At 40.5% G+C, this 24,462-nt stretch overlaps 3 protein-coding genes across 3 annotated transcripts; 2 read left to right on the top strand and 1 right to left on the bottom strand.

The window, feature by feature from the left end:
* Positions 1 to 7,533: 7,533 nt before the first annotated feature.
* Positions 7,534 to 9,408, top strand: LOC131230476 (pentatricopeptide repeat-containing protein At1g08070, chloroplastic-like). Its single transcript, XM_058226397.1, has one exon. It carries the CDS (start codon positions 7,534 to 7,536, stop codon positions 9,406 to 9,408), a length of 1,875 nt encoding a protein of 624 aa, XP_058082380.1.
* A 604-nt stretch (positions 9,409 to 10,012) lies between these two features.
* On the bottom strand, positions 10,013 to 13,042 carry LOC131231484 (pentatricopeptide repeat-containing protein At5g19020, mitochondrial). Its single transcript, XM_058227691.1, has one exon. The coding sequence runs from the start codon at positions 12,932 to 12,934 to the stop codon at positions 10,841 to 10,843; it is 2,094 nt and encodes a 697-aa protein (XP_058083674.1). The 5' UTR covers positions 12,935 to 13,042; the 3' UTR covers positions 10,013 to 10,840.
* Positions 13,043 to 14,005: 963 nt separating this feature from the next.
* Positions 14,006 to 17,349, top strand: LOC131231210 (pentatricopeptide repeat-containing protein At5g66520-like). Its single transcript, XM_058227328.1, has 2 exons — positions 14,006 to 16,678; positions 16,779 to 17,349. Exon 1 carries the CDS (start codon positions 14,049 to 14,051, stop codon positions 15,996 to 15,998), a length of 1,950 nt encoding a protein of 649 aa, XP_058083311.1. The 5' UTR covers positions 14,006 to 14,048; the 3' UTR covers positions 15,999 to 16,678; positions 16,779 to 17,349.
* The last annotated feature ends 7,113 nt before the right edge of the window (positions 17,350 to 24,462 follow it).

The following is a 24,462-nucleotide window of genomic DNA, read 5'->3' as shown; positions in this document are numbered from 1 at the left end:
ATTTTGGTGGGTCCTAGGAAGGTTTCATTGGCAAGTGTCACTATTCTCATTACCTCCTTTGGCGTGTTCCACATGAGATTTGGATCTGCCTCATTTTTTTGCACATTTTCTAAAATGATCTCATAAAATGGATGGATGGTGTGGATATAACACATACATCTTGGTAAGGCCCATGGAACTTGATGATAAGGTCGGACACCACCCTATCCGCAACAATCACCTGGTGTGGCCTTGACCGGTGGGGCCACATTGATGTAGAGTTTGTAGATCCACGCAGTCCATCCCTTTTGCATATTTTTAAGGCAAGATGAAAAAAATAAATAAATGGAGTGCGGATCCTCTGTTTCCTGGAAACAATAAGCGGCTGAATCCAGCTTTATTATTGGTCCACATCACTGTAAATGCCACATCACCAGTTTTATTAAATATATTAAAAAAATTACATTTCACGGAAAGTATAACGAAAATGGTAGATGGTTTCCATTTGGAAATTCGATTGCGTACTGTGTACAGTACGAGAGTAAACTCAGTTGGGCCCACCTTGTACATTAAGCGTAGTGTGTTACTGGGCAATCCGTTTCCTTCCATTTGAGGATTTAGCGCATGGATTGAGTGGCGAGACTCGCTACTAAAGTGACATCACCTAGTTACGTGGGTCCCACCATGATGTATGTTTTGTATCCACACCATCCATCCATTTAGAGAGATCATTTTAGGGCATGAGCCAAAGAATGAATCAGATCCAAAACTCGAGTGGACCCCACCACAGAAAATAGTGGAGAGAGTCACGCCCACCATTAAAAACTTCTAAGGGTCACAAAAGTTTTCAATCAAGCTGATATTTGTGTTTTCCCTTCTTTAATGTTTGTGTTAACTTTAAGGTCCACCATGATTTGTATTTAAGTTTCCATTTGGGGATTTAGAGCACAGGTTAAGCAGCGAGACTCGCTACTAAAGTGACGTCACCATGATGTATGTTTTGTATCTACATTGTCCATCCATTTGTAGAGATCATCTTAGGGCATGAGCCAAAGAATGAATCAGATCCAAAACTCGAGTGGACCCCACCACAGAAAATGGTGAAGAGAGTACGCTCACCATTAAAAACTTCTAAGGGCCACAAAAGTTTTCGATCAAGCTAATGTTTGTGTTTCTGCTTCTTTAATGTCTATGTTAACTTATGAACATGTTGGATCTTAAACAAAAATCACGGTGGACCTTAGGAATGCTTCAACGGTGGACGTCACTCTCATCACTATTTTCTATGGTGAGGTCCACTCTAGCTTTGGACCTGCCTCATTCTTTGGAACATGCCCTAAAATGATCTCTCCAAATGGATGGACAATGTGGACATAACACATACATCATGGTGGCCCCCACAGAACTTGGTGGCATCACTTCAGTAGCGAGTCTAGTTACTCAACCTCCTGTTGATAGCTAATCCGCCTGCAATTTCTTTCTTCTAAAATTTAATTAGGCCATGTCATCTCACGATAATTTTATAAGATAAAAAAAAATATTTACAAAATTTACTTGATTAGTAAGGAATATTAGCTGCGACCCAGGATGAGTGATGTCCGTAGGATCCTCACCGTGAGCCCACCTTGATCTATGCATTGTATATCTACTTCATCCATCAATTTTCTCATATTATTTTAAGACTCGACCCGAATCGGTACTTGTGATCGGGTTAGACTCAGTTCGGATTAGTCTAGGCCAGACCCGGACTCAGATCAGGTTAGGCATACTGGACTCGGTACCGAGTCAGGTCGAGTTCGGGTCAAGCCTATTTCAAAACCGAATCAAGTCGGGTCAGCCCTAACTCGGTTTGAATCGACTCGATGCCTACATCTAACCATGATGGTTGTTATTTTATCCACACTGTTTATCCATTTTGCTCACTTACATCAGGGCATGAGTCTTAAAATAGATAGATCGATATCTCAAGTGGGCCACACCGTAGGAAAAGTGGTGATTGAATGCATACCATTATAAACTTCGTAGAGCCCAATGTAATGTTTATTTTCCATCCAACCAATTGATAACGTCACAAAGACATGGATGGAGAGAAAATACAAATATCAGCTTGATCCAAAACTTTTGTAGCCCCCAATAAGTTTTTAATCTTCTAGTCATCCATGTTTCTTGTGGTGTGGTCGACCTGATATTTGGATCTTCCTCAATTTTGTGTCATGAACTACAATGATCTGTAAAAATGGATGGACGCATTGATAAAATACATACATCATGGTGGAGCCAATAGAGCTTTTCCAATAACACATAGTACTACAGTTGGTGGTATATGCTATCAGTGTCCCCTTGTCAAAACCACTTGTATGAGCAAATAGTCAGTGGCTCAGGTGGGCCATACTATGATGTTTTTTGAAAAATCAACCTGGACCACAAGGTGCCTCATGCCATTTTAGGCAACAGGCCGAAAAAATCAGTTCTATTTATAATTCAGGTTGACCATATGATTGTAGACAGTGTATAGACAATCATTGCCTTCCAAATTGTTTCCATTAGTCTGGCCAAAGTGATTCATGTATCGGTAAGATTTTTGGCAAAATGTTTTTTTTTTTTTTTTAAATAATCTAGTTGTTGAAGTGGAATTTGATGTAAGTATAATGTTTGACCGTTTAAAATAAAGGGTAGACATCTCTCTCCTAACTATTTCTTTTAATGCATATCTCTAGACTTAACATGGGACTTAATAGCCAATAGGTATAATGGATATTATATAAACATTGCAGTGGGCCCCAGAAAAATCAAGAGTCACGCCACACACACACACACACACACACACACACATAAACTCTCTTTACAATTTGAGAAGTATGGGGGATTGAATTTTTGACGGGGGCCCACCATGATATGTATACAAAATCCATTCTGACAATTAAATACGTAATCATTTAAGTCTGAATCCTAAAAAAATAGGTTAACACAAGATTTATGTGAGCCACTCTAAAGAAAATATTTGAAAGAGAGACATCCACCCTTGAAATTTATAGAATCCACCATGATGATTATATAAAATGGACACATTAGTTTATCTAATGAAACCCCATCATTTTGTCTAATGGAACCCTATCACTTTGTCAAATGAACTCGTCACTTTGTCTATTGAAACTCTGTCATTTTATTTGACAAGCCGCTACTTTATCTAGTGAAATTATATCACTTTGCACAGTAACATCGTCACTTTGTCTAGTGGAACCAAGTCACTTTATTCAAAAACTTGTCATTTTATCAAGCAAAACTCTATCAATTTGTCTAGCAACCCCATTACTTTATTTAGTGGAACATCGTCACTTTGTCTAATGGAACTCTATTACTCTATCTAATAATCACATCACTTATCTAGTAGAAGCTTATTACTTTGCCTTGCACCCCTTTCACATTATATAGTGAAATCCCGTCACTTTGTCCAGCAACCTCGTCACTCTTTGTTTAGTAGAACCCCGTCACTCGATATAGTGGAGCTTTGTCACTTTGTCCTACTACATAGTCTCTTTGTCTAGTAGAACCTCATCACTTTATCTAGTGAACCTCGTCACTTCGTCCAATAGCCTCGTTACTTTGTCGAGCAACCTCATCACTTTTTCTAGTGGAACCCAGTCATTGTCTTCCAGCCTCGTCACTTCGTTTAGTGGAACCGGGTCACTTTGTCCAACAACTCATCACTTTTTTCGACAATCTATAACTTTGTCTAATGGAATTTTATTTGCTTTGTCTCGTTTAACCTTATTACTTTGTCTAGTGGAATCATGTTACTTTGTCGGGCAACCTCGTCACTGTATTTAGTATAACTTTGTCACTTCGTCTAATAACCCCGTTACTTTGTCCAATGTACCTCATCACTTTGTTTAATGACTAAGAAAAAATTATCGGCAATTGATGGTTTATATTGTCGGTGGCCCCACATGATTTAAGGCTCATGTTGAATTGTGCCCTATATAATGTAGGGTCCACATCAAAGGTTGCCCTCACATAAATAGAGGTTGGGGCTCCAAATCATGGGCGTTGTATTGCTAACTAGTATAATGTGCTAAGTGAACTCTGTAGGAAAGTAGATTACATCTTGCCCCCACATATACCATATTCCCTCTAGGCAGTGCTATGTTGGGCCCACCGTAATGTATGGGTTTTATCCATGTCACCCATCTAATTTTTTCAAATCATTTTAGGGTGTTAGCCCAAAAATAAGTAGATCTGAAGCTCAAATGGGCCACACTAGGAGAAGTATTAGTGATAATGACAATCATTATCACCACAACTTCTAGTGTGGCCCAAGGAGTTTGGAAAAAAACAGAGAGAGAGAGAGAGAGAGAGAGAGAGAGAGAGAGAGAAGATGAAAGGGATTTCCAGTCTACCAAGTTGACTCAATCATCCATTTTGGCACCGAATTTCCAGTGTTGTTATTGTATTGTTTAGGCTAAATGGTTTTAATCTAGAAGAGGAAGGAAGAAAAATGAAGAAGGAGAGATGTCAATCTTAAAGTGCGAACATCCAACTCTACTAACATTGAGAGATAATTCAACTCTAAGGTGAGGATCACCCTTCAAGCTTTCCTACATCTTGATAGCTATATTTGTTTATTCTTCTTCGTTCATTACCTCATTGATTGCTTAATATGATTGATTTCTCTTATTGATTTTGATTCTTTATAAATGATTGATGGATTGGATTTAAATTTAAATATTTGAACATGCGATGAAATTAATACCTCTATTATGATTTTAAATGAACGCTTTAAATATGCATGTGCTATCGATATTATACGTAATTTAATTTGTTAAAGTAACGGGATTTCATTAGACAAAGTGGCAATATTCCACCAAATAAAGTAATAGGGTTGCCAGACAGATTGATAGGGTTTTGCTTGATAAAATGATGAGTTTTTGAATAAAGTGACTTGGTTCCATTAGACAAAGTGACGATGTTATTTCGCAATGTGACAAGATTTCACTAGATAAAGTGGCGGCTTGTCAAATAAAATGACGGGTTCATTTGACAAAGTGATAGGGTTCCATTAGACAAAATGATAGGGTTTCATTAGATAAACTAATATGTCCATTTTATATAATCATCATGGTAGGTCGTATAAGTTTCAAGGATGGATGTCTCTCTTCCAAATATTTTCTTTAGCGTGGCTCACATGAATATTGTGTTAGCCGATTTTTTATTTTTTAGATTTGGGCCTAAATGATTACACATGTGTTAACCTAGATCAAGGTGGGCCCATGGTGATGATCTTACGGACATCACTCATCTTGGGTCGTAGCTAATATTCCTTGCTAATAATGTAGATTTTGTAAATATTTTTTTCTTATAAAATTGATGTGACCAAATTAAATTTAAAAAAAAAGAAATTAGAGGCGGATTAGCTACTTAGTTACCGACACGAGGTTGAGTAGCTAGACTCACTACTGAAGTGACGTCACCAAGTTATGTGGGGCCCACCACGATGTATGTGTTGTATCCACACTGTCCATCCATTTGGAGAGATCATTTTAGGACATGATCAATAGAATGAGGCAGATCCAAAGTTGGAGTGGACCCCTCCACAGAAAATAGTGAGGAGAGTGACATCCACCGTTGAAGCCTTCCTAAGGTCCACCGTGATTTTCATTTGAGATACAACCTATTCATAAGTTAACACAGATATTAAAGAAGGGAAATGCAAATATAAGCTTGATCGAAAATGTTTGTGACCCTTGGAAGTTTTTAATGGTGGGTGTGACTCTCTCCACTATTTTCTATGGTCGGGTCCACTTGAGTTTTGGATCTAATTCATTCTTTGGCTCATGCCCAAAAATGATGTCTCCAAATGGATGGACGGGGTGGATACAAAACATATATCATGGTGGGACCCACATAACTAGGTGACATCACTTTAGTAGCAAGTCTCGCTACTCAACCCCTGTGTTCAATCCTCGAATGGAAGGAAGCGGATTGCGTACAGAGTAAACTCTATGGGGTGCACCATGATTTATGTATTTTATCTGGTCTGTCCATCAATTTTACCGGATAATTTTAGGGCTTGAGACCAAAATAAAAATAAAAATGAAGCATGTACAATGTTCAAATGGACCACACCATAGGAAACAGTTGAATTGAACGTTTACCGTTGAAACTTTCATGGGCTACAAAAGTTTTGGATCGATCTTATATTTGTGTTTTCCCTTCATCTTCATCCATATCTGTATGATCTTATGAACAGGTTGGATGACAAATAAACATCACTGTGGGGCCTAGCAAGGTTTCAATGGTGGAAATAATTATCCCCACTTTTTACTGTGGTATGATACACTTGATATTTGGATATACTTCAATTTTGAGCTCAAACTCTTAAATTAGATGGAAAAACGTATGGACGGCGTGGATAGACCACATACATACAAGGTGGGCCCAACTGAGTTTACTCAGCACAATAAGAGATTTCCAAGTGGAAACCGTCTAGTGTTTCCGTTAAGACTTTCCGTGAAATGTAATTGTTTTAATATATTTAATGAAACTGGTGACGTGACACCTACAGTGACGTGGACTAATAATAAAGCTGGATTCGGCCGCTCACTGTTTCATTAAAAAACATGAAGCTGAGCTAAATCTCATGTGTATCATATCACATAAAATAGTGGTGACTGACAATTAAAATCATTTCGTGGGCTACAAAAGTTTGGATCAAGCTAATATTTGTTTTCTCTGTTCATTTAGGTACGTGTGCCTTATCAATCAAGTTAGATGGCATATAAACATTACGGTAGTCATTTCGGGGGCTCTTGGAAGTTTTTAATGGTGAGCGTTCAATCACCACTGATTCCTACTGTCTGGTCCACTTGAGATTTGAATCTGCAAAAATTTTGGGCTGATGCTATAAAAATAAGCTTTAAAGGCGGATGGATGGCGTGGACATGCGATGAGAGGATCCGGATTCACGAAATATAGATCAAGTGGGCCCAAGGTCAGGGCCTCCCCTCCCTACCGTACGAGTTTCCACCAATGAAGGAGGAGGAATTATAATCCCGATCCCATAATCCACACAGGCTACTCGGGTTTTTAGTTTGGACAACAGGACCCATTTCTTAGTAATCTGCACCGTTGGTATGATATGGTCCACCATGTGTAGATCATGCTTGAGAAATATCCCTGAAAATACAATCCTAACCATCAAAAAGTGGTGGCTTTCTAATAGATGACCAAGAAGAGAAATATATGGACAAACCACATTCAATTGGAAAACGGACCAAATTATTTTTAGGATCCCATCTATGGGGAAACCCAACATTTTGAGGGTCCTGATCACCGAACTTTGTCCCCACTTGCGTAGAATCTGAAAACCTGAGTATTTTGTTTCATCCCGGGACGAGGATCATACGATTGATTCCTCATAATATAATAAAATGACCAAAGTACCACTCATCTTACTTTACACCAAAACTACCCTTCCCAGTGTCCTAAATCCAAGAAAGGTAGTTGATTTTAGCAAACCGACTTCCATATGAAAGCTTTTTTCAGTTAGGAAGGAGAATGATCTCTCCCCCACTTTCTTTCTTCCTTCCCATACTTTTCAACTCCAATTCCCTCACCCAAATCTATCAAATCCATGCTCAAATCCTCATCCATGCTCTCCCCCTCCACAATCATCTTCTCTCCAAGCTCATTGATCTCCGCTCCATCGATTACGCACAGTCCGTCTTCGACCACATGCCCTCCCCCAATGACTATTCTTGGAATTCCATGATCAAAGCTTACACCGTCAATGGCCCGTTTGGAAATTCTCTCTCCTTGTACTCCCAAATGCTTCAACAAGGAGTGAAACCGAGTAAATTCACTTACCCATTTGTCTTAAAGGCTTGCTCTGCCATTTCCACTATCAAACATGCCGAATCGGTACACACACATGTCATCAAATTTGGATTCAAATGTGATATCTTCATTTGCAATGTGTTGGTCAATGTCTATTCGAAGTACTCTTGTATTGGAGCCGCACGTCGTGTATGGGATGAAATGCCTAAGAGGGATGGAGTTTCATGGAATTCGATCATTTCTGGGTATGTTTACTGTGGAGAGATTGAATTGGCACGTGGGCTGTTCGAGGCAATGCCGTTGAGAAGGAGCGTGGTTTGTTGGACAGCTCTGATTAATGGGTATGGACGGGATGGGGTGATTGTAGATATGTTGGGTTTGTTCCGACAGATGCTTGTTTCAGTCGATGATGTGCGGCCCAACTCTGCAACAATGGTGTGTCTTGTATCTGCTTGTTCGGGTGTCTCTGATATCGAGATGGGGAGATGGGTCTCTGTATTTATACATGTTAATGCAGTGCCTTTGGATGTAATGTTGAGTACTGCTCTTATCGACATGTATTCGAAGTGCGGGGATGTGGCTAAGGCTAGGAGGATCTTTGACAGGATTCATGGTAAGAATGTGGTGTCTTGGAATGCTATGATTACTGGATATGTTCAGAGCAGAATGCCGGAAGAGGCAATCCAACTGTTTTATCAAATGAGAGAAAATTCGGTGAAACCAAATGAGATCACGATGGCGAACATGCTATCTGCTTGTGCCAGTTTGGGGGCATTAGAACTTGGAAGAGAAATTCACCTCTACTTGGGTAGGAACGGTTTGGAATTGAACGTGATTCTTGCAACTGCTCTTGTTGATATGTATTCAAAATGTGGCTGCATCAATGATGCTTGCTTGGTTTTTGTCAAGACGACCAAGGATGACGTGGTGCTGTGGAATGCCATGATTTTGGGGCTTGCAGTTCATGGCAGTGGCAGGGATTCCCTATCCATCTTTGCGCAGATGGAGAGGGTTGGAACAGGACCCAACAATATTACATTTATTGGTGTTCTATCAGCGTGTACACATTCGGGTTTGGTCGAGGAGGGACGCACTCAATTCAAAAAGATGCGCGAAAAACATAGTTTGAGTCCTACAGTAGAGCATTATGCTTGTATGGTGGATCTTCTTGGCCGGGCCGGGCATTTAGATGAGGCAATGGCATTGGTTGGAAGCATGTCAGTATTGCCCGATTCAATCATTTGGGGGACTTTGCTTAGCGCTTTTAGAATTTATCATAAGGTTGAATTGGCTAATGAAGTCGGGCAGGTTATACTATCATCAGAGGAACCAGATTTGGGTTGCTGTGTTTTGTTATCGAATATCTATGCTGCGGCAGGTCAGTGGGCGAATGTTGCAAGAGTGAGGAGACGGATGAAGGAGATGGGGATGAGAAAGCCATCAGGATGTAGCTGGATTGAAGTGGATGGTGTCGTTCATAGGTTCCTTGTCGAGGATACAACACACAAGCAGTCTCGAGATGTATATTGGATGCTACAAGGACTGATGAAGCAATCCAAGTTTGAAGGTTATGTGCCTGATTTTGATTTTCTTTGATGGTATTTAAAAGACAGATTTACTGAATGAAATGAAAGAGTAAATGTTTCTATTGGTTGTCTTTGTAAATGTTAACATTATCCATATTTGTTGGTATGTCATAAACTGCTTCCATTTGTTTTACATTCTATTTTAAATTGGACATGGAGCACATATGTACGATAATCCAGACCGTTCATCTGGTGGGCTTTTCTTTAGATGAGCATGGCCGAAAAAATTGCATCAATCAAACTGCCCTAGTCTTCCAATAGGTGGCCTGATGGTTGAAAAAAAACCCAGCAATGGCCCACTTTAAACAAATCTGATTGGCATGATTATTGGGCTAGGGCCCATCCAAGGCAGGTCTCCCCAGTTGAACGGTCCATCCTTTTTAAGCATACCTTTCCCCTATAGAATAACAGAGTTCAGACACGAATTTGCCATCGAATGAAAATGGACAGTGCAATTGAGGTTATCTACAAGATAATGTGGCAGCTTCTTGTAGTCTTAAAACCACCATACAAAGGGAAGAAGGCGAACATGTGAAAAATCAAGCCTAGTTATCAATTTTTTAAGATAACAATTTCATTAATAAAAGGAAGCGGAGCTATACATCAATAAATGATAAATTAAGAGCCTGTTTGGTTTTCCAATTTCCTATGAAATGCAAATTAAACGAACCATCATTATCATTTCCAGTGTTTAAATCAAGAGTCAAACACACTAGTAAGAAAATAGGTAAAGTAGATTGTAATCGCTACATTTTCACACTATAGAACTACCATTCTTACAGTGATTTCTGTGTGAAACAAACAATGTAGCAAAATCATTGTTGCAGTCTAATATAAGTGATTTCACCACACAATTACAAGAGTAAATAATCATTACCCATTTACAGCCATTTACCATTGTAATTGGAAAACCAAACAGGCCCCAAGAAAAAGGGAAATAGTCTCCCATACATACGAACCACCAGTGAGCTCCCTCTTTTGCTAGTGAGTCCTCGGTAGAGTTGGCCTCTCCAACACGAGCAAACAAAATGATTAGCATAGATGCCTGGAAACAAATCTCGTGGTATATAAAGGAGACTTTGATGGTTCATCGCTGCCTTTTGGGGCCTAGGAAATGATATTTATAGAGTCCACTTTGGCAATAAGCAGGCCTGAGATCTTAGAAACACATAACCTAAGCCCTTCTGTCAATGCCACCGCCTCTTCTCTTGTTGCACTCCCAAGACCCACCAGCACTAAGAAAGAAAGGATCATAGAGCCTTTATCATCTCTGACCATAACAACCTGGATTCCCAAACAACGAGAATCAAAATTGTGCTTCCACTTCCACTCACCATGGGGCAGAGGCTGCCAAATGTGAACAATCTCTGGGTTGTATGGCTTGCTGAATATAACCAGAGATGGATCGAAGAGCCTCATAATGCATGTTTGCAATGCATCCATCACATAACACCGCTAAATCCAGGCAACTTTTTCACTCTCCTACTTTGCATTTCTCTCCTTACTTGGAGCACATCATCCCACCTTCCAGCCTCAGCATAGATATTAGATAGGAGCACTCTGCCCGCCCCATGGCTAGGCTCCAACTTTTCTAAACTTTCTGCAGCCCTTTCTCCTATTTCCACATTCCCATGAGTCCTGCACGCAGCCAACATACTCCCCCATATCACAACATCTGCTTTCATGGGCATGCTTTCAATCAACCTCTCAGCCTCTTCCAAGCACCCAGCTCTGCCTAAGAGATCAACCATGCAGCCATAATGCTTAATGTTCGGTTCTATGCTATAAACATTCTTCATACTCTCAAAATATCGCCTCCCCACGTCCAACAGCCCTGCATGACAGCACGCACTCAAGACTCCTATAAATGTAATTGAATTGGGTTTGATGTCTGTCTTTTGCAAATCTGAAAACATGCTTAGAGACTCATTTGCATGCCCATGCATGGCCAACCCGCATATCATCGCATTCCACGGACAGATAGAATTGGTCTTATCTCGTATATGATGGAACATTTCTAAGGCATCTCCAATGTTCCCACACTTTGCATACATATCAATAAGCGCTGCGCTTAAATTATCATTGATAGGGATGGAGTTTTCACATATGTAGTCATGAATCCATCTTCCTAGTTTCAATGTGCCTGAATGAGCAATGGCAGAGACAACACTCACCATTGTAATTTCATTTGGCCTCAGCCCCGTTACTTGCATATCATGGAAAAGGTCTAATGCCAAATGGAACTGCTCGATTTGCACATAACCCGCGATCATGGAGCTCCATGAGATAACATCTCTCTCAGGCATCTCGTCAAACAATTTCCTTGCTGAATTAACCATGTTGTTTCTTATAAATCCTGTAATAAGAGCATTCCATGATGATACATTGCCCTTATCAGCCAATTGAAATTGTAGACATGCAAGATAGATCTGCTGACAAGCTGCATAGAAATGGATGATTGTTGCCTGCACAAACACATGACAATCCAAGCCCATCTTTAAAACTATCCCATGAAATTGCCAACCCTCATCAACCGTTGAAAAGTGGCTGCATGCCGAAAGCAAGTCCACAACCGTGACCTCATTTGGCCTCAGCTGCGCACGCAGCATTTCACGATACATAACCAAAGCTTCAGGCAACATATCCATTTGGATATACCCATCAATCATAGTGCTCCAGGAAACTACATCTCTCGTAGGGATCCTATCGAACAATTCTCTTGCAGAATCAACACAGCCAGACTTCACATAACCATTTAACATTACATTCCAGGTAACAATGTTTTGCTCCGGCATTTCATTGAAAATGAATTCTGCATCTGCTAAACTCGAACCAACTGCATACATATGAACCAAATTAGTTGAAACAAGAACAAATCGTTCAAACCCGCACTTAATTACAAGCCCATGAATCATTCTTCCATCTTGCATGGCGTGCAAATTTACACAAGCTGGAATTACACTCGCCAGAGTCACCTCATTCGCTACCACACCTGCAACCCTCATTTCTCGAAAAACCTCCGAAGCTTCAATCAGTCGGCCACTTTTGGCAAAACCCATTATCATCGTGGTGAATGAAATGCAATCTCTCTCAGGCATTTCCTCGAACAGGCAACAGGCATCTTCCAGACGACCCAATTTCACATACCCAACAATCATCGTGTTCCAAGAAGCAGAATCCAAGAAAGGAGCCGAATCGAACATGAGCCGAGCGGTTCCGATGTGTCCGCATTTTGTGTAAAGATTGATTAAACTGTTGTGGATAAAGATGTTGGAATCGAGACCGGATTTTGTAAGCAAGGAATGGATTTGTTCGGACTGGGAGGGGGAGGAGCAGAATTTGAGAGCAGAGACCATCGCGAATTCTGAAGCAGGTTGGCCGCGATTGTGGAAGAACGTGTGGAGATGATCGATGACGACCATAGGATCTGGGGGTAGAAGTGCAGAGATCCATCGGATACGTGATCGGACGATGATCGAAGGCGCGGAAAGGAGGACAAAAGAGCGGAGGAATGTGGCTCTTGCAGCATTGATCATGAGCTGATAGATGAGAGGGAAAGAGAGGTTTGGGAAGCTATTTGGGAAGCTATTTGGGAAGAGCTTTGATACCCAACACCAGTCACCGACCTGGTCAAAGCTCTGTGGACCCCACTATGATGTATTTGTTTTATCCATTCCGTCCATCCAATTTTTTTTTTTTTTTTTTCCAACTCGTTTCAAGGCATAATCCCCAAAATGAGCCAAATCCAAACCTCAGGTGGACCACACTATAGGAAGGAGCCGGAAAGTAACAACCACAGTTGAAACCCTCCTAACACCCGCCTCATTGTTTATTTTCCATCGTACCTGTTCACATAGTCACGTAAACCTTTTGTTTGTTGTTCAGTACACACCCATGTCAGTACACACACTTCATGTTAGCCACCCTCGCTAGGGATCGATACCAAGACCTCAAGTGTTGAAACTAGGTATCTCTACTCAGTCTCCCAGTTGAGCTATGGATCTGGGTGCGAGTCACATAAACCTGGACGAACGTAAAAGCATAAAAAATCAGCTTTACATAAGACTTCTGCGGCCCCTCACCCCCCAAGTTTTCAACTGTAGGAATTCAATTCCCACTGTTTCATGTGATGTGGTTCACTTGAGCTCTGGATGTGTCTCATTTTTTTAGATGATGCCCTGAAATGAACTTTATAAAACACATACATCAGGGTGGACCCACAAAGCTTCTAGACTAATAACGAGATAGGCTCCACCGGGACCGCACGATTCAAACAGATTTTTGAATATAGAGTTTTCAGGTTTTAAGTTGCAAAGTGCACGGAACATGGATGCGACATCCAATCAATCCATCAGATTGGTCTGACCTTCTACATGATAAATCTGATCCACTCAGGATACAGGCCCTCCTAACATTGGAAACATGTGTTGCGATGGACGGATTGGATTTCATTAACACATCATTGCTACATCGCATTGTCTTGGGAAGGGCGGTCCTCTGATGATCGGATTAGATCTCATACACGTGCGGTGTGGTCCTTTTGATGCCCATTCAACTACGTCGGTCTTCCCGCCATTTGCTTTTAACATTGAAAAAAGTTGTTAGATAGAAACATAATTTCAAAACCTTCCCTCCATATTCCGAACACAGATGCCCATCAAACCCTCACATCTAAATCCCCACAATCTCATCTCCTTCTTCCAGAAATGCAAATCCATGACCGATTTCAAGCAAGCCCACGCCTGCCTCATCATCCGAGGCCTCTCACACCCCCCGCCTTCCCTTCGTCCCATCATCTCCTTTGCCTCCCTCGACCCCTCTGGTGACATCGATTATGCTCTTCTCCTCCTCTTCCACACCCCATCTTCCCGCACTCTCTTCCTATTCAATACTGTAATCCGCGGCCTCGCCCGTCGATGTTGCCTGGACTCCCTCTCAAATGCACTCCTCGTGTTCGATCGAATTCACGAATTGTATCTCGCCCCCAACAACTTCACCTTCACTTTCCTCCTCCAAACTTGTGCCAACTCCCTCGCATTGAGCTTGGGCCAACAGTTCCATTCGATGGTTGTCAAGAACTCTATTCGTGGTGATGTCTTTGTGGGCAATTCGATCATTCAGTTCTACTCTGTTTGTGGCAGGCTGGATGATGCCCAGAGGGTGTTTGACGAAAGTAATGAATTGGATGTCGTGTCATGGAACTCTCTGATTAATGGGTGTGTTAGGAATGGCAAGATTTCAGATGCTTTAAAGCTCTTCAACAAAATGCCTGAAAGGAATACAGTTTCTTGGAATAGTTTGATAAGTGGGCTAGTCAAGTTTGGTTGTTTGGATAATGCTCGTCAGATATTTGATGAAATGCCCACGAGAAATCTTGTTACATGGGTTGCAATGATTTCTGGGTATTCTCAAAATGGACGCCCGAAGGAGGCAGTGGCACTGTTTGAGGAGATGCAGTTGTTTGGTTGGGAACTGAATGATGCTGTTCTGGTGAGTGTTCTTTCTGCTTGTTCTCAATTGGGAGCTCTAAGTCATGGGATTTGGATTCACACTTACTTACAAAAGAATCGTAACAAAATAGATTCAATACTTTCAGCAGCTCTCATTGACATGTATGCAAAATGTGGAAGCATCAATCTCGCAATGCAAGTCTTTGGTTCATCTTTTCTTAAGGATGTTTTTACGTACACAGCAGCTATTTATGGGCTGGCGATTAATGGGCATGGAGAGGAGTCACTTTGCCTTTTTGAGCGGATGAAGGATGAAGGAATCAGGCCAGACCGCATATCCTACATTGCAGTTTTGTGTGCTTGTAGCCACACGGGTCAGGTTGAGAAGGGATTCTACTACTTCAACACAATGGTTAACGTGCAAGGAATCAAAGCAGAGTTGGATCATTATGCGTGCATGGTTGATCTTCTTGGTCGTGCTGGTTTGTTGGAGGAAGCAGAAAGGTTCATTGCTTCCATGCCAATAAAACCAGATAATGTTGTATGGGGTGCACTGCTCGGTGCATGCAGAATCCATAATGATGTTGAAATGGCACAAAGGGTGGGAAATTTTCTGATAGAATCTGACTGGGACCATGATGGGCGTTATATTCTCCTTTCAAACATTTATGTGGAATCCAATAAAGGAGATGATGCTGAAGAAGTCAGGAAAACTATGAGAAGAAGAAGAATTAAGCGGGTCCCTGGGTCTAGTTCAATCGAGGTGAATGGTGTTGTTCATGAGTTTGTAGCAGGAGATAGATCGCATGAAAAAACAGACGAGATATATTTAGCATGGGAGGAGATTGTTAGAGAGATTAGGAAGGTTGGACATACTGCAGAGACAAAGGGGGTTGTGTTTGATGTAGATGAAGAGGAGAAGGAAGGTCTAGTTGGTTATCACAGTGAGAAATTAGCAGTTGCTTTTGGGCTTATCAGCACAGAACCTGGATCGCTGATACGGATTGTAAAGAATATTCGTATCTGTAGGGACTGTCACTCTGCCATTAAGCTTTTCTCGATGGTTTTTAAACGGAAGGTTGTGGTTAGAGATCGGATACGGTTTCACCATTTTGAAGGAGGGTCTTGTTCCTGCATGGATTATTGGTGAGCTGATATCAGTTGAAGGTTAAGAATATTGATGCACCGAGTGAAGAATCTTATATGGAATTCCATATGCGAGCTTAATAAACATTGAAGCAGAAATTGGCAAGCTAACCTTCTGTGTCTGGATGGAGGGAATGGAATTCAGAAGGGCAATCGTGAACTGTTTCCAGTGGGGAGGCATGGTAGAGGACACATGGTGAAATGGGGGGTGGGGGTGTTGGTCCTGATCAGGCTGGGCCATGGCAAGTGCATTTATTACTCAGCCAGAAATTCAAGCCTGAAGGCAGCATCTTTATTATTCATGCCTGAAATTCAGGCTGTGGCGAACCTGTAACATGATTTCAGGCTGAATAGAGAAGTTGTCAAACCTAGGCCTAAGCTTGGTCCATTTTTTTAATTGGCCTGGGAAATTCAGATTTAATCAGCCAAACGAGCCTAAAAACAGTTCTAAGCCCGTTCCCATGGTGTTTTGGCCCATAAGCCTAATGGGCCATCTGAGCTCATTCTGAGCCATGGGGGCAGAGAAATGCAGTTATATGATTTAAATGTGTTCAAAGTGGAAAGGCAACTCCCTGTATTCCTGTGTGAAGATATGATCTTTATCATTGAAGTGCCACTACTATTATTATCAAAATCAACACGGAAATCAAGAAAATCTTAATCTTGATGAGAGATTAGCAGAAGGTACATCCAAGTCTTTTGTGTCATACTCATACATGTTAAGAAATAAAAGAAAATATACAAAGAGATCAACCATCCCACAAGCTGCCTTTGTTTCTTTCAGAGGCAATGGAAGAATCAATCAAGAAATCAAGAACGGTTCGGTTGGGATTTCTCTGAAGATCACTATTCGGAGCATTTCTGAACATGAATCTCTCATTGTTTCCACAGCTGAAGATTTTAGAATTCTTAAAGCTTGGATTTTGTGGGTTGCAAGAGTGGTGGTTGCATACAATGGGCATTGGGTTAAATCACTCAGATTCATGCCCCTGTTAAAAAGTGTAATTTAAAAACAGAAATATTTCTGTGCTATTCATGCTCATGGCCATAGCACATCTTTGGCATGGTGGATTTGTCCCACTTTTTCAACTGTTAAAGATCTGAAGTATCAAATTCTGGTTGTCATGTTTTTACCTCCTGCAATCCGTTGGCCATCCCAATTATTGAAAAGATTGAAGTATGGCTTGAACTTTGCCTGCTAGTGCTTTAAACAGTACAAAACAATCAAAGCTGCCTAGTTCAAAGGTGAAAATTCAGAGACTTATTGTCAATATCTTGCTTTAGTAGTTGTTGAAAGGGCTTTACATGTGATTTTTGTATGTGCTTATATAACTTTAACTCTTGTTTACCTTGTAGATTTTTAGTAACTCAAATCTCGAATCATGCTCAGTGACTTACTCTTAGCAATTATAGATTCAATGAAGTACCAAAGTACTCTTAACTCTTACAATGTGGATAACATTGTATATTCAATGTGGATAACAGTGTATGTTCCAATATTTTGCTCTGAATACAGATTGAGATTACTGCAAGATCATCATCATCATCACCACCACCAAAGCCTTATCGCAACTAAATGGGTCGGCTATACGAATCCTGTTCTTCCATGCCTATCTATCAAGGGCCATCTCCTTGGTTAAAACATAGTTCATCAGATATTTTCTTACTACCTCCACCCACATATCCTTTTGGGCCTTTACCTTTCTCTTTTAGAGCATTCAACTTGAACCAACTCACTCCCAACTGGAGCAGTTCTTGGTCTCCGTTATACATGGCCAAGTCTACTTTCCCTCATTTTATTACCTATTGGTAATACCCCTAAGTTCCCTCAAATGCATTCATTTCAAGTTCTATCCTTTCTCGTCTTGCCACTCATCATCTTAGTGTCCTTGTTTAAGCCACACCACACATCTGATATGTTGTTTCTTGACTGCCCAACATCTTGTCCCATAAAGCATGGCGGTCTTATAGCCATCCTATAAAATCTCCCCATTAGTTTGATTGGTATGCGGCGATCCCATAAAATTGCAAAATGAGATGCTTTGTAAATACCTTGTTAACTCACCCATAACCAATTGAGAATACTGCAAAAATGAAAGATACAAACTACCAAGCGGCAAACTGCATAGAACAAAAATCATATGAACTAATATCCAAATACAATGCAGTCCTTAGTGGTGGTTGTCAAGGCCACCAAATTTCCAAAGGCTAATATCGGCTACCCACCAATCTGAATCATGTCAACTCACCAAGCCTTTACCTGCTTGTTAAGTTTCTAACAGTTTGTTCTTATGCACACAAGATTCCTAGAATTGTCCAGATGTTATCCGTAATACTATAAGCAGCATTCTAGTAATGAGGAATTGAAGGTCCTGATGCACCAGGATGTGCATAGTGTCCTTGTGTGCTAAATCCATACAAGCAGAGCAATTTCAGGTTCTCAAGTGTTGATATGATGAGACTATCGTGGATGAGTGATACTCTAAAAGTCTCTGATATTGGAATATCCCCACCATCAAGTCTTTTCCCCTTTTTTGGACCATTGATGCAAATTTTATTTTCTAATCTTCTTTCTCTATGTCATTAATTCAAGGGTTAGGGTCCTCCATTTCAGGACAGTTTTAAGGCATCTTCCATCCATGGTGGGGCATTGAATCGATGGTATTGATGACTAAACCATTGACTTTGTGCATGAGGATGATATCCTCATCCCACCCCAGGCTGATAAGCTGATTGAGTTTGAATTGATGGATGGTTGACCCCCTCTCTCTGTGGAAGTTTGTGCCATTGGACTGGTTGGATTCGAGGGTTTTGACCTTGGTGGAAGCAGCATAGGACACATAGGAAGGTGTATGGCGCCAAACCCTAGTCCTAAACCCTAACCCTAAAAGCCTAAACCGTAAGAACCCCAATCCTAAACCCTAAACTCAGCCCATTCCACCCACTCAACCTAGTCAACCTAAACCCTATGAACCTAAAACCCTAGAGCCTGGAGTCAGCTCGACAAGTTAACTCACCCGGTCAACTCGCTAAGTCAACTCACCCTTCAGTCTACCCGATCCAACAACCTAGTCGACTCACCTAGTTAAGCCCAAAACCAAGCCCGAACCCAAGATTAAAAGCAAGCCCAATTGGAGAAATATACAAAACCTCAAAGCAGCAACCTTCATAGCAGAGCCTCTATAGGCTTGGAGGAGGCTGTCTGCCAAAGTAGGGAGTCTAGGTGGGGACCAGCGGAGTCTATCTTGCCGCTGGCCACTTGTCACTCCCCCTCTTTTGGGTGACGTCCCTCAAACATGTGGAATCTTCCTTTTCCAGACCCTAAGTGTGCGGTTGAGATGTATTTACTCTGATGCCCATCTCCTTACCCAAAAATACACTTTTAATACCTCATCCAACCCATGAGATGATGTCATGTGACAATCTCCAATCCTAACCCTTCAACCACCTTTTTCTCATAGGATCACCGGGAATTATAAGAAAATTGGGTTTGGAGGCTATAAATTACCCCATCCCCTTCTCATTTCAAGCATCCAAGACATCTAGAAGGGACTCATCCACTCCCATTTTCAACCATCCCTTCTCACGCAAGGAGTCCCCTTCCATCCTTCCACCAAGGAGAGAGAGAGAGAGAGAGAGAGAGAGTCCAGCCCTAGTCTAGCCTAGCCTAGCCTGAACCTGAGTCTCCTGACCTATCTAAGTCCTAATCCAAGCCACTCGATCTAGCCTCGTGATACTATCGTTCATCCAACCACTCAAGCTTCAATCAGTTTCATCAAATCAGAGCATTAGCGTTGTGCAACATTGATTCCCTTCTTAACCCCCTTACTCCTCATGTATATCAGCATTACATCATTTTCTCGTATCTGACTGGCGGGCGTATGCTTTGTAGCTTGCCGATATAATCGGAATTACCACATTAAAAACATTAGCCAGTTAGTCATCGTTTTATCATAAACATCAATACATCATCAATCATCCCATACATCCCATTTCTACCTATTGTGCACCCTACGCTCGATCGTTTCGAATGTATGCTTTGCAGCTTGCTGATATAATCAGATCTTGCCCATCAGAAATTCAGATCAATCAATCACCATTGTCATTGTATCGCATTACATTTTCTGCATGCGAGAACTAATCTTATTCCTCGGAAATTAGTCAGATCTTGTGAAGGACCGTACATTCGTATGGGCAAAGTAGGTGCCTAACACCTTCCCTCTCTGTAACCGCAATCCCTTATTCGGAATCTCTGGAACGAAAACTCACGAGTCATCTTAGGGTTAAGGATCTTCGGGTTCTCAATCTTAAGCATTTCTATAGGGCCTAACCGACTGTAGGATCATAATAATTAGTTAATGGCGACTCTGGTCAAATATAACACTTTTTAACCCCCAAATGAAAGCCATCGAGTGAGGCAACTAGTGGAAGAGAGAGTCGATCTCCCATCCCTCGGGAAATCCACCCTCCAGCGTCCACAAGTTTGCACATATTTGAATGTAGACGTCAAGTTGCTTCGGATAACTTTAACTTTTCTTCTTCCACCTAAAGACTTTCTCAGAAGAATTTTTTTTTTATCTATTTCTATTGTAAGTGATATATAATTCTATTCAAAGGGCTGGACATTGCACTTCTTGGTTCTATTCTTAGTGTTTTATTTTATCGGACTGTTGTAAGATAATGATTGGAATAGTTTCAATATTTTGGATTGTTGGAGCTGCATTCAGTTACATTGGTAAGGCATTGAGTTTGTAGGTACCCCATCTGAACAAATCTTAAATTGTTTCTGCTTATATATAAAAATCATTTTTGAAGCGTCTTCACAATGTAGTTTAGTACTGTATTGGACTCGATTCCCGTACTCTATATGTCCCAAGTTTGGTATTTGTTGTATTTTGTTCTCTCATTAATACACAATGCTATAGATTCCAACAAAACCTTAACTTTGGATAACTACAAGTAGTGTAACATGTCCTTTCCTACTATGTGTTTCATGTGCAGGGAAGAGGAAGAATCAGTGAATCGTTCTTTCCTTGATTGACTTGGGATCTCTTGGACCTTCAGTAATTTTGTCATTGAACTGATGTCAGAATGGCACCATGGGCCGTTGGAAGGACGAAAGGGGATCATGTGGTAGATGGTGTTTTTTGGGGTATGTGGAAATAGATAAATAGAATAATTTTTGAGGATGAAGTTGTGTCGGTAGAATCTTTAAAAAAGATGTAGTTATTATTGTTAAATAGATGTTGGCGAGGTAGGACTTCTGAGGGTGTTCTGTGGTGGACATCTTGCAAAATTGGGGTGAGATTTAGATGATTGAAGTTCGTCTCGCTTTGGTCATAAGTTCTATGGGATTCCTTTTTTTTTTTTTTTTTTTCTACAATGGCTGGTTTGCAAAGTATGAGAGGAGCATTTGCTGATGGTAGTCTGTCTTTTCTTCTTGGTTTTTTCTTAATAAAAATTTTCACATTTCAAAAAAACTATATTGATATTCATTCTCTAATTTTTGGTACTTATTTCCTATTTAACTAAGAAATTATTATATTACATCTAATATTTTTCTTTGTTAATCCATCAGGTCTTGAAAGAATGCTACTAAGGCTACTCAAAAGAATATGATTCTCAATCTTGCTCTCTCCATTTTTATCATCAACGTTGTCAGACTCATCTTGAGTCTTCCTCCCTTTGTGGGCTCCCAACACTTGGATCTGACCTTGAAGGGACTGCACATTATCAGATACACATCCAATTGTCGTATGATCTCCAACATCTCATGGCTATTCACGGTCCTGTCCTTGAAATCTTCCACTCCAAATCGACATCGGAACCCAGAAAGTGAGATGGGCAAAACTATTGAAAATGAAAAGGTAATTGCTTTTCATTTTTTTAAAAATATTGCAAATTACTGTAGTGGTACCATAGCCATGCTGTAGCTGACTCTTTTTTCTTTGAATCTGTTGAAAAAGAAGGGGATTTTAGAAGACTGAGGTTGAGGTTGGATAGGAAGTTTGGGTTTGGATTGGAAAAGGATTGAATTGGGAAGCAAGGGCTTGGATTGGAAAAGGACTGAATTCGGAAGTTAGGGTTTGGGTTTCTTGAAGTGAGAAAGAAGGATTGAGTTTTGGAAACTTGGTTTGGGTTCTTGTAGAAGGAAATAGAAGGGAAAACGAACAAGAAGAGATTTTGAAAGGATGAGAAGAAAAGAACTAGAAAGGGAAACTTAGGTTTTGCGTTGTAGATAAATACAGGAGGCAAGATCACAAATTGGAACATGCTTTGTGCCCAACATGCAAGAGAGACATGAAAACTCAAACGATATATTCGTTTTTCAAAGTTGGAAAATTCTATTAATTAGATGCCCAAGGATTCTCTGGTCTATGTGCCTCTCATACAATGGGCCACCCATGGCAGTCCCACTAGATGGACCCTTTGGATTTACCAATTGCAAAACCACTAGTTCAAGGCTCAATCACATACACAAACATATATTGTTGGTCGCTAATTTTTTGTCAATCAATCATGAGAATTCCAATTTTGAATCTTGCAATTGGTGAAACAAGATATGTGAAGTCAATCCCAAGTACCTAGGAGAAGGCTATGATGACGATATATATATATATATATATATATATATATATATATATATATATATATATATATAGAGTACTATGAGGTCGAGCTGTGTGGGCCCCACCATGATGTGTGTCGAACATCTACCCCATCAGTGAGATGCACCATTCCATGGTGGGCCACGGGCTTAAAAATCAAGTCAATCCATAACTTGGGTGGGCCACACCACATACAACAGTTGAGAGGGGTTACGCTCCCATTAAAACATTCATAACCTTTTATTGGGCCCACCAAGATGTGGTTCACAAATCCAGCCCATCCATTGTGTGTGTCCCATTTGGATGAGGAGTCAGGCTAAGTTTCAGCCGCATCCAAAACTCAAGTAGCCCCACCAAGTGACTTTATATGTTTTAGGCATGTTTTCACATGGTTTTAGATGGTATGGCCCACCTGAGTTCTGTATATGGCTGATTTTTGGGATATCCTATAACCTAAAGGGGACCCATAAAATGCACGGTGTTGATGTTCGACACACATCACTGTGGGGCCCACATAGCTCGACCTCATGGGAAGTTCCCATGAGGTCGACCTTATAGTACCATTTATATATATATATATATATATATATATATATAGAGAGAGAGAGAGAGAGAGAGAGAGAGAGAGAGAGAGAGAGAGAGAGAGAGAGAGAGAGAGGAATGTCACCTGCGCACCTTCTTAGGTGAGGACCCGTGCGCATCTTTGCACATGTGTCTTAGGCACAGAATCTGAACAGTCCACGTGATGCGGCACCCCTTGAAACTCTATGGGTCCAATTTTCAACCTGATCCACAACTCTAGTGGGCCATAGCAAAGAGAAATGCAAATCAAGGGAGGAAACTGTTTCCTTTTGCCATGGCCCACCAGAGTTTTGTATCGAGCGAAAAGTTGGGCTTGTAGGTTTCAAGGGATGCCACATCACGTTGACTGTTCGGATTTTGTGCCTAATACACGTGTGCAAAGGTGCGCACAAGTGCTCACGTAAGAAGGTGCGCAGGTGAGCATTCCTCTCTCTCTATATGTATGTATGTATGTATGTATGCAATGTTTTAAATATCAATGATATCGGCCAATATATCCCACGATATATCTTGTATCCCACCTGTGCGATGTGAAACGCATGGGTAGTGCTGATATATCCCACATGTTTGAGCTAGTGAGCATTTTCAATTTTTGATCCTTTTTTTTTTGTTGAAATTATGTCAAATCAGTGTCAAATTGTTATAAATCCATTGATTCTTCATGTTTTGCATGAAAAATAATGGAGTTGGAGCTTTGATTTTGATATCCATTGGTTCTTCATGTTCTCCATGTTTTTTTTTTTTTTTTTTTTTTTTTTTTTTGAATTTTTCCTTCAACCAGCTAACAATTGAGACTAATTTCGTAGTATTTAGGAGTATTTGATCTACTGATCATCACATACACTCTAATTGCAAAATTTGAGTATAGGTAGTCTGATTTGGTGAAATTTGGGAAAAATTCGAAATTTTCCCAATTTCTCCCAAATTGCTTGTAATGTTGCACTCCATGCATGAAATCAAGCATGTATGAGGGTTGATTTACTAATTTAAGTCCTTGTTAGTTTTTGAAAAATAAAAATCAAATTTTAATTAAAAAATTAATAAAAAGTTTTTTTTTCCTCGAAATTTCTCTTCAACCAGCTGTCAATTAAGACTAATTTCAAAATATTTATGAGTGTTTGATGAAATAATCATCACAGACAGTCTAAATGTTATGCATTTAATTTGAATATAGTTGCATTAGTTCAGCAAGACAACGCATAACTAAGGATCCTATACAAAGGAAACCTATCACGCGCACTTCTTTTTTGAGATGTTATGATTTAAACGTGTGTATTA

The sequence above is a fragment of the Magnolia sinica genome, chromosome 17, assembly GCF_029962835.1.
Source record: "Magnolia sinica isolate HGM2019 chromosome 17, MsV1, whole genome shotgun sequence".
Taxonomy (NCBI): domain Eukaryota; kingdom Viridiplantae; phylum Streptophyta; class Magnoliopsida; order Magnoliales; family Magnoliaceae; genus Magnolia; species Magnolia sinica.
Note: the sequence above shows the minus strand (reverse complement) of the source record. Positions and strands in the feature narration are given on the sequence as shown.